Source organism: Wolffia australiana, chromosome 4 (assembly GCF_029677425.1).
Source record: "Wolffia australiana isolate 7733 chromosome 4, ASM2967742v1".
NCBI classification, from domain to species: Eukaryota; Viridiplantae; Streptophyta; class Magnoliopsida; order Alismatales; family Araceae; genus Wolffia; species Wolffia australiana.
Window position 1 is genome coordinate 2,654,552 of NC_135838.1, and position 10,449 is coordinate 2,665,000.

The 10,449-nt window shown below is 43.0% G+C and overlaps 2 protein-coding genes across 5 annotated transcripts; both read right to left on the reverse strand.

Annotated features, from left to right (window-relative positions):
• Positions 1-2,589: 2,589 nt before the first annotated feature.
• On the reverse strand, positions 2,590-4,510 carry LOC144702782 (uncharacterized). 4 transcript variants are annotated; one of them, XR_013581368.1, is made up of 4 exons: positions 4,224-4,455; positions 4,040-4,100; positions 2,978-3,091; positions 2,590-2,780 (listed from the first exon to the last, which is right to left on the reverse strand). XR_013581368.1 is itself a non-coding variant. In XM_078574825.1 (3 exons), the coding sequence occupies exons 1-3, from the start codon at positions 4,350-4,352 to the stop codon at positions 3,083-3,085; spliced, it is 258 nt and encodes an 85-aa protein (XP_078430951.1). In that variant the 5' UTR covers positions 4,353-4,510; the 3' UTR covers positions 2,817-3,082. The 4 variants fall into 4 exon arrangements, 2 of the variants coding, with proteins under 2 accessions (XP_078430951.1, XP_078430952.1); XR_013581367.1 differs by having other exon boundaries at positions 2,955-3,091; positions 4,224-4,452; XM_078574825.1 differs by lacking the exon at positions 2,590-2,780 and having other exon boundaries at positions 2,817-3,150; positions 4,224-4,510.
• A 5,539-nt stretch (positions 4,511-10,049) lies between these two features.
• On the reverse strand, positions 10,050-10,403 carry LOC144701946 (uncharacterized). Its single transcript, XM_078573774.1, has one exon. It carries the CDS (start codon positions 10,401-10,403, stop codon positions 10,050-10,052), a length of 354 nt encoding a protein of 117 aa, XP_078429900.1.
• Between the last annotated feature and the right edge of the window lie 46 nt (positions 10,404-10,449).

Sequence of the window (10,449 nt, forward strand, 5' to 3'; positions counted from 1 at the left end):
AGAAAATCCTCAACCCCTACTCAACTCGGACCGGATCGGCTTCCACACGTTTCATTATGGCCACCATTTCCTTTAATCCCGTAGTTGAGGATGCTGGATCTGATTAAGAGTCCAAGTAGAGAAGGTCGTGTGGTGCGGTGCGAAAATTTTCACCGCATGTGCGAATTTCATTCGCACAAACCCCCCTGTGCGATTTTTGGTGTGAATTAGTGCAGAAATTCGCATCGCGTATCGCACAAATTGACACAAATGATTACAAGAGAGAGGGGGAGAGAGAGAGGAGCTACATATTCGAGAGGGGGGAAGAGTGGGTGGGAGAGAGAGAAGAGTGACAGAGAGCAAGGAAGAGGAAGAGAGAGGAGAGTGACTGAGAATGACTGGGAGAGAGAAACGATAGAGGGAGAGAAGATACAGAGAGTGAGAGGGATAGAGAGAGAGAGAAGGTACAGAGAATGAAAGGGAGAGACAAGAGCAATGGAGAGACGAGGGAGCAAGAGTGAGAGAAGCAGAGAGAAGAGCGATCGGGAGAGAAAGTGGGAGAGAGAGGAAAGAGAGAGAGAGAGAGAGAGAGAGAGAGAGGGAGAGAAAGAAGAGCGTGGCAGAGAAAGAGAAGAGTGATAAAGAGAGAACGAGGGAGAGAGAGAGAAACAAGAGTGCGACAGAGAAAGAGAAGAGTGATAGAGAGAGAATAGCACACCACTAGGAAAGAAAAGTTCAATACTCTACCAAGAGAGAGGAGTGAGGGAAGATTCTTCTATTTTAAATATATATATATATATATATTACTAAAATTTTGCACACACCGGACATTCCCATCGCACAGGCCTCTGTGCGACGTCCAGTGCGATTACTGTCGTACATGTGCAATGTGCGGTTCAAATTTTCAAACCACACCGCACCAAAGTTGAATCGGTCGCACGAAAAGACCTTCTCTAAGTCCAAGCAAGGATACATTGTGTTAAGGATTAATGCACTAACCATGGGCCTAAGGCCATGTAATTGTAATAGAACTGTTAGGATATTTAATAAAAGAACTAATGACCTTAGGATGCTGCTAATGGACCTCTGCAAGGCCCATTAGCAGCCCAGTAATGGCCCACTAAGGGCTCATTACACGCCCACTATGGGCCCACTAAGGGCCCACTGAATATCAGGCCCAATCAGGGCCTGATATATTCTGGGCCTGTTCTGGACAGGCCCAGCCTCCAACAGTCACTTTTCAAAAGTAACCGTTGGAGGGTTACTTGTTTAACAAGGAATTACTTGTTAAACAAGTAACTCTGTCTGAAAGGGCTTTTTGCCCTGGATTAATTCTGTATATAAGGGGAACTATGATGCAGTAATAGACATCTTTTCTTGCCCCAATCTTGTGCACTCTCTCTCTCTCTCTACTTTCTCTCTCTACTTTCTCTCTCCTCAGATTACCATTATCACACATTGGCTCAGAGTACTTTGGCAGTAAGTAGATTGAGATATTGCAGGTGGGAATTAACATAAAGATCGGTGAGACCGAGACGATGCTGGTGGGTTGGCTGGCAATGTGAATGCTCAAGCCCAGCATGGTAGTGAAATTTAGGCCCGCAGGGCTGACCACCGAGGTTAAGTCCATAAGAGCACTTCTCAACAACAACTTTCGGGTATCATGTGAAGAGCACAACAGTTAGGAACTTGAATTGCAGGTTTATGACGTCCGATTCCAAACACAACCCAGCTAAAGAGGCTGAAAGCTTCATGTCATAGCTAATCTGATATGATCCTATACCATCAAGGGTATCATTGGCATTTTAGCCCATTAGGGGCACTTGTGTCATTTGATGTTTTAGATTGACTTTATTCCTTTATATATAAATAATGGTAGCCCTCCTTTAGGTGGGCACCCAATACTTGGCTCCATCTCAGGTACCATCCCCTCAACCGTCAAGCAATCCCCTATCATGTGATTGCCACACCCAAACTTCAGCTAGCTTTCCTACCCCCCCCCTCTTGACATGGTTGTTTGGTTCCTTCTGTGCGAATTGTTCGTTCTGTTCAGTTTTCCGAACAGAACAATAACAAATTCGAACAGATCATCGCACAGACCCGTGTGCGGTTCTTTTGTTCGCGTTGTGCGAATTTTGTTCAAATGTGTGAATTTTGTTCGAATCGGCGAATTTTGTTCTTTTTTTTTTTAGAAAAAGAACAGAACAAAGAACAAGGCCCTATGCGGTTCTTTTGTGCGAATTTTCTGTTCATTTCAAACAAACAGAAAATAACAACCATGTCTAACCCCCCCCCCCCTTCCTGATCGGTTATGTTAGTCTTCATGGATCCCCCTCCCTGTGATCATCAACCCTTCACTGTATCTTCAGGCATTTTTGTTTACGTGATCACCATTCCATTCTACTCTCCGCCTAGAGAACATATACTCTTCCCCTCTATCCCCCTTCCCCTATACGGACCTATATCAAGGTTTGTATCATGATCATCATGATTATCATGACAATCCATATGAAAAAGTAGACAATTGTCACACCTCCCACTTTGCAGTCACATTAACAAAGCTACTGATCACAATTGATCGCTGGCAATAGGAGCCAACGTTCTTGAAGAACACCGAAGTAAAGATGAATTTTACCGCATCCGCTTGATTTACATTTTTTTCAAGGAAATACTAGCATTTATCAATGTCATCAAGAACGTGGCATGAAATTCTCACCGTTGCCAGATTCAAGCCTTTGAGATGATGTTTAAGCTCCATCCAACATGGGAAAGGACGGCAGTTCTAATCCAGATCCCAAACCCTAGCAGGTCAAATTAATGATAAGGCCCAGATCCACGACGCAGCAACCAGGCCAATAAAATTGAAAGGAGCTATCAATCCATGATCTAAAACTAATTAAGCGGTTTCGTACGATCACAACAGAATCATGAAAAATCATTTTTCGATCACATGTATTTAAGAAATAACGACTCACATGGGCTGAATTTATATAATTACCACGCAGGCTCAAAAGCTCTTTGCTTGGCCTGATACATCTACAGAGATCACAAGAGCCTTCTCCAGATCAACGCAAGTTCATTCTGCTGGAAGCAGTCTCAGACATTAACGCCTCTGAGATGGAGAACAAATCCAACTGTAAATGATCAAACCAGAAACCTCTTCTTCCAACACTATGCCAAAAAATGTGAGTGCTTAAAATATGTTCTTCATAAATATTTAGACACTATGAAACGAATCTAGAATTAGTTATGTTTTAATGGGAATAATGTAAATTCTGATTACTTTGATGGGAAAATCGAAATTTCACAGAACCTGGTTTATCAAAAATAGTTTGACTCGCATTTAGATCTTGAGCTAAAAGGCTTTTCAGCAAAATGTATCTCACAATGTTAGTCATTGGTATGGTTATCCGTGCTTGTGATACTGGGTTCTTGCTCTTCAAAAAATGTCTATATTTTGCTCGAAATGATAAACAATGAAACTACACAACCTTGCATGAAGATCAAAAACAAAGTAAAAAATAATTGAATATTCATGGAAAATACAATTATAAACCTCGATGAATTCGACAACCAGTTTTTTTGGGTAAATATGTTTTCCAACTGGAATAACAAAAATTACCATATCTCACACTACAACTCTGATCGAAGGATCGAGAAAATCGAAAAAATCATGAAGCCAGAGAGTGATCTTTACAAACATCTTGAAGTTTGAATCCATTCTACAATCCAGGATGAAGGATTAAAAACAATGAAACAAGAATGTGATTTTTACAAACCTCCACAAATTTGAAACTTCTGCAGTTCTCGCACAACAGAAGGATCAGAGGCAGTGGAATCGGACAATCCCGTGCAACTTTATCTTACATTTATACGTTCTCAAAAAAAAAAAAATAGAATCAAGAGAGTTTGTAACCATGAACCTAGAGCGTGATTTCTTAAAAACTTGGACGAACTTTACAGAAATTTCGATTAATCGGTAAAAAAAATCTGAAAACCTGTAGGATAACGAGATTTAGCGGAAGCAACAAGAAGATGATGAATTTCGTCTGAAATTTACCAGGAAGCGGGGGTAGCCTGAGCACGGCCTGCTCCGTCTCGATCGGATATGATCGCAGGATCTGAGCAACGATCCGCCAATGAAATAAGATTATGAAAAAAAAACGTGTTCTATGGATCATATTTCTCATAGGATCGATGAATCTTTAGGTGAGAAAAGAAGCGAGGAGTTGAGAAGGAATCACCGGATCTCGGAGGACTGGCTTTGTGTCGTCCACGGCGAGCCTGAGACGAGGCTTCTGCTTCCTGCCATCGCCCATGCTTCGGGCTTCGCCCTCCATGGTGGGATGGCCTACTCTCTCTCTCTCTCTCATCTCTGTATCTCTCTCTCTCTTTTTCTCTCTCTCAATGTCTATATCTCCCTCTCTCTACCTCTCTCTCTATGTCTCTCTCTAGTCTCTACCTCCCCCTCTCTACCTCTCCCTCTAGACTCTACTTCTCTCTCTATGTCTCTCTCTACCTCTCTCTCTCTCCATGTCTCTCTCTACTCTTTACCTCCTCTCCCTCTACCTCTCTCTCTCTACTCTCTACCTCCCTCTTTGTGTCTCTTGAAACTCTGCCTCCCTCTCTCTCTATGTCTCTCTCTCATCTCTACCTCCCTCTCTCTTTTCTCTTCCTCCCCTCTCTCTACCTCTCTCTCTATGTCTCTCTAGTTGTCACACGGTCAAAGTTTGAGCTAGGAACAACGCTCGAGTTTGGCGTGTGCCGGCCTCAGTGCTTGGAGCAGAACACCGAGCAGCCTTGATCTCTTGCAGCGAATGCCACCGTGCTTGACGCCTCAAGCTGGGCGCAGAGCGCCCAGCACTACACGCGGGGGCAAATAGGGCCCACGCCGTCCCGGCGCTCTCTGTGCGCCAATGCATTAATCTCCTGGTGGAATGTCTTCTGCCCTGCACACACGCTGTGCGTGACGTGCGCACTCAGTGCGCGGCTTACCCGCACCACTCTGCGCGCAGCACCGCGGCACTGCCGCCCTGCCTGCGCATCCCACGCACGCGCGCGGCGCTTGGCACCCGCTGCGCGCACGCGGTGACCCATGTGCCTTACACGCACGGGCCTCCCCTGATCGATCGCTCTTGGGCGCCTACGGGCGCGCACACCATAAGGGCAATGGCCTAAAAGATCAGGGTTGGACGTCGCCACCCACAGTGCATGTTGTGGCGTCGCAATAAAGGACTCGGTCTCCAAATCGTCAGATGAGCACACGGAGATGTCCCCACAGCACGCAGGACTCTGTGCAGGAATGCCGCATACTTTGGGGCCTTACACTAGTCTCTACCTCCTTCTCTCCCTCCTCCTTTTTCTCTCTATGTCTCTCTCTAGTCACTATCTTCCTCTCTCCCTCTACCTCTCTCTATGTCTCTCTAGTGTCCAGCACCCTCTCTTTCTACTTCTCCCACACTCTCTCTATGTCTCTCTCTAGTCTCTACCTCCCTCTCTCTCTACCTCTTCCTCACTCTCTCTATGTCTCTCTCTCTCTCTATTTTCTGCCTCCCTCTCTCTCTATGTCTCTCTCTACTCTCTACCTCTCTCTCTATGTCTCTCTCTAGACTATACCTCCCTCTCTCCCTCTCTCTCTCTAGTCTCTATCTTAAAAATCTAGGGAAAAATAAAAATAAGGAAAATAATCTAACTATCCCTCCAACATAAATCTTAAAATCATCAGAATTTTTTAAAATAATTACATAGATATGTGTGATTGAATTTCATTTAAAATGTTTGTTTTGAATGTTAATTCATTGCAATAAGGACAGTACTATTCATTATAAGTGGTTACAAACCATCATCCAACCAACTCAAGCGAGAGAAATATTACGGTTTATCAGAAACTTAAACCACCTTCACTTCAATATGAAGACGTTGAAGGTGCAACATTAGGAGTAACGCAAAGAAGCAACCGATCATAAGGCATTAGTTTATGAGCGGTGCAATGTGCGACAGAGCAAAACAAAGAAATCAAATAATGTTATGAAGTCAAAGGTGTGATGTGAAATGGAAAGAGGTTAAAAAGACAATCATGTATAAAGTAAAGTAGTCAACTGATAACTGGTGATATTGTTGTGTTGATGAGATTTCTAATGATTATTAGACATTCCCCCTAGACTTTTATTGGTGTAGATTCCATGTAAAAAAGAGAATGATTTTCTACATTATGCATCTGCTTTTCTTAATGAAGTTGAATCCTTAGGGAGAACATAAAGGGATTATATTTTATGGATTACTCCTCAACTATTATTTTTTCTAATAATGTATGCTGGGGTTGATAATCGCATCCTCAATCATGTGTAAAGTGTCTCATTGAGCATGAAACTGATTCTCAATGAACTTCTGAAATTCATAAAATGTGTTAAAAAGTAAATTTCTACTTTTGACAATGTTAACGCTAATGATATTATCAGTATTTAAGAGGATAAATGCTAATATTGTTTATAAAAACATTGACAAAAAAAGGCATACTATGGAAACCAAGCTGTTGACATTATGTGAGAAAGAACCCATAAATCAGTTCTAAGTAATAAGTTCTAGAGGCCCAGAGATGTTTTCTAAGTGGAAAAGAAAATTTCGTTTTATGTGATTAGAAACACAACAAGATTAACACATAAGGTTTCGGTAGCTTCAACGAAGTAACACCATATTTATTTATTAATAATTTCAGATATTTAAATTTTAGATGCACTCACCAACTATGCCAAGTATTTACTGATCTACCGAAATAAGGATTAATGTAGTATTAAACTTCATTAAATGTTCCTTGGAGGATGACACATTATGTTTTCCCGTCCTTCACAATATAACCATCTGAGTTAATATCAAGATATAAATTATATAATTTCTTAATTGACTTATCGTAAACAAGCTTTTGATGATTTCAGCTATATGAAGAACATTTTTTACATGTACGGATATGTTAAAATATGGTATTTTGATGTGAGACTTGAATAGAATTCTGAAAGCTTTCCCATTACCTAGTTGTAGCTGAACATTTCCTTGATAATTTTCAGAGTAGTTGAGAACACTTTGATCTTGTATGATACGGTGTATAGGGTACCAAGATCCTGATATTGTCGATGAAGTCAAATACAAACTTGTTCATTTGTCTTCCAGTTTGGTTTATTTTTATAACCTTATGCATCCATGTGCCAGATGCCCAAGTTGTGCGCAGATTTGGTATCTGGACTGATATTTGTTGTTTCTGTCATTCCTCTAATATTAGGTCATTTGGACTGATTATTTCTTATATTTTGACATTATTATACATTCTAGCTCTAGAGAGAGAGATGACAGATATACTTTGTGATATAATGCTCCAATACTACTTATGAAATGAATGTTATATTTTTGAGTAGCCGAATTTTTTTAGACGTCAATTGCTTGTGTCTTGAATGTGATTGGACAGCTTCAATACTTTTAAGATATCCATATATTCTAATATTGAAATTTTGAGTTATATTGAATGTGATAGGTTGGTTTTTAAATTGGTAGTTGGCCGTTATTCATAAATTACCCTTATAGATAGGATAGATGGTTTGGTGAATATAAAGAGAAGGAAACAAAGGATGGCGACTTTGACTAGTAAGCCATCAAGAAGAGAAGGACAACAAGAGAAAGGGACGTAGAGAGACGAAAGAGACTGATCAGAAGGCAGAGATAGCGATAGATAGAGAGATAAATAGAGAGAGATAGATAGCTATATGGATAGGTGGACAGATAAATAGAGAGGGAGAGAGAGAGATGCAGCTCATCTCAGTTGCGCTGGAGGCATAAGAGACAGAAGATAGGCCAAATAAAAAGAGAGAGAAACAACCATATTGACTCTGACTGGTAAACCACCAATAAGAGGATAAGGACAACAAGAGAAAAGGCCGTAGAGAGATAGAGATAGACAGAGAGAGAGAGATAGAGAGAGCTCATCTCAGTCGCTCTGTAGGCAGAAGGTAGGGCAAATGTAAACAAAGAAAGAAGAAACCATGTCGAAATAAGCCATCAAGAAGAACAGAGAGAAAGATAAAACAGATAGACTATTTGTAGAGAGAGAGAGAGAGATGTTTAACCATGGTGAAATGGGGTGGCAGGCAAGCCATCAGGAAGAGATGGACAAGAAGAGAAAATGAGAAAGAAAGATGAAACAGATAGACTGTTTCTAAAGAGAGAGATATTCAGCCATGGTGAAATAGGTTGGCAGGTAAGCCACCTGGAAGAGATGGACAAGAAAAGAAAATGAGAGAGAAAGATGAAACAGATAGACTGTTTCTAGAGAGAGAGATATTCAGCCATGGTGAAATGGGTTGACAGGTAAGCCACCAGGAAGAGATGGACAAGAAGAGAAAAGGAGAGATAAAGATGAAACAGATAGACTGTTTCTAGAGAGAGAGATATTCAGCCATGGTGAAATGGGTTGGCAGGTAAGCCACCAGGAAGAGATGGACAAGAAGAGAAAAGGAGAGAGAAAGATAAAACAGATAGACAGTTTTTAGAAAGAGAGATATTCAGCCATGGTGAATTGGGTTGGCAGGCAAGCCATCAGGAAGAGAATAACAACAAGAGATAAGAAGATAGAGAGATGAAAGAGATTGGCCACATGCAGAGAGAGAAGGAGATAGCTCATCGTATGTGTGTTCGACGAGAACTAGGAGACAGAGGAAAGGCGGGTGTAGAGAGAGAAAGACTAAAAAATGCCGGAAACACTATGACTGGTGAGCCACCAAGAATAGCACTACAAGGACATAAGCATAGAGAGAGAGAGAGAGAATCCACTCATCTCAGGTGCGCTGGATGAGGAAACAAACAGAAGGCAAATGAAGAGAGAGAGAGAGAGAGAGAGAGAGAAATGAAACAGAAAGGCCATAAGTATATAGAGAGAGAGAGAGAGTTTATCACATCTCTAGCGCGCTGGAGGAGAGGAAACAAGGTAGAGAGGGAAAGAAGCACAAACGGCGTAAACACTGACCAGTAAGCCGCCAAATGAAGAGAAGGAGAGAACCCGGGAGAGAACAAGGGAGAGAAGGAGAGAACCCGGTCGTCTCAGGTGCGCTGAATGAAGAGACAAACAGAAGGCAGATGAATAGAGAGAGAGGGAGAGGGAGAGAGAGAGAGAGAGAGAGAAGGAGAGGGGGGGAGAGAGAGAGAGAGAGAAAAAGAGAGAAGGAGAAACAGAGAGAGAGGGAGAGAAAGAGAGACAGAGAAAGGAGAGATAGACAGAGAGAGAGAAGGAGAGAGAGAGAGAGAGAAAGGAGAGACAGACAGAGAGAGAGAAGGAGAGAGAGAGAGAAAGGAGTGAGAGACAGAGAGAGAGAGAAAAAGGAGAGAGAGAGAGAGGGAAAGAAAGAGAGAGAGGGAGAGAAAGAGAAAGGAGAGACAGAGAGGAGGGAGAGAAGGAGAGAGTAAGGGAGAGAGGAGAGAGAAGAGAGAGAAGGAGAGAGTAAGGGAGAGAGGAGAGAGAAGAGAGAGGAGAGAGGGAGAGAGCACGAGAGAGGAGAGAGAGGAGAGAGAGGAGAGGGGAAGAGAGAGAAGGAGAGAGGAGATAGAGAAAGGAAGAGAGAGAAGGAGAGAGGAGAGAGGAAGACAGAGAGGAGAGAGGAGATAGTGGAGAAAGGAAGAGAGAGAAGGAGAGAGGAAGACAGAGAGGAGAGAGGAAGAGAAAGAAGGAGAGAGGATAGAGAGAGGAGAGAGAGAGAAGGAGAGCGGATAGGGAGAGCGGAGAGAAGGAGAGAGAGAGAGAAAGAGAAACGCAACAGATAGCCCAAACTGTACAGAGAACGAGTTATATCTTAAGCGCGCAGCACGAGAAGAAACAAGCTAGAGAGAGAGAGAGAGAGAGAGAGAGAGAGAGAGAGAGAGAGAGAGAGAGAGAGAGAGAGAGAGAGAGAGACAAGCCCAAACGGCGTAAACACCGTGCCTCGCAACCCACCCACAAGAGAAAACAGACAAGCACGACAGACATAGAGAGATAAGAGAAAGAGAGAGAAAGCCACACACTCGTCACAGAAGAAAGACAAGGGTAGAGAGAGAAACTAGGAGCGGCGAGAGATCAAGAAGAGAACGGCGACGAGGACGAAGGCGACGCCCCAGGGCACGTCGCGGGGGGTCGCGGGGGCGTCGACGGCGGAGAGGAAGCGCGCGGCGAGGAGGAGAACGAGAGGAGAGAGAGCGACGATGAGCTTGACTTGCTCTACGGCGCTGTCCACGGCGGCCTCGTAGTGGACGTGCCACGAGAAGAAGAGCAGGCCGAGCACGATGAACATCAGGCATCCCAGCTGCGCCGGCATCCCCTCCTCTCCTCCTCGCTGATAATACTGGTTGTGTTGTTGTTGTTGATGGAAATCCCACTCTCGCATGTCTGATCCCTTGGAGAGAGAGAGCGACATTGCGAGTGAGAGAGAGAGAGTGGAGAAAGATTGAGACTAGAGAGAG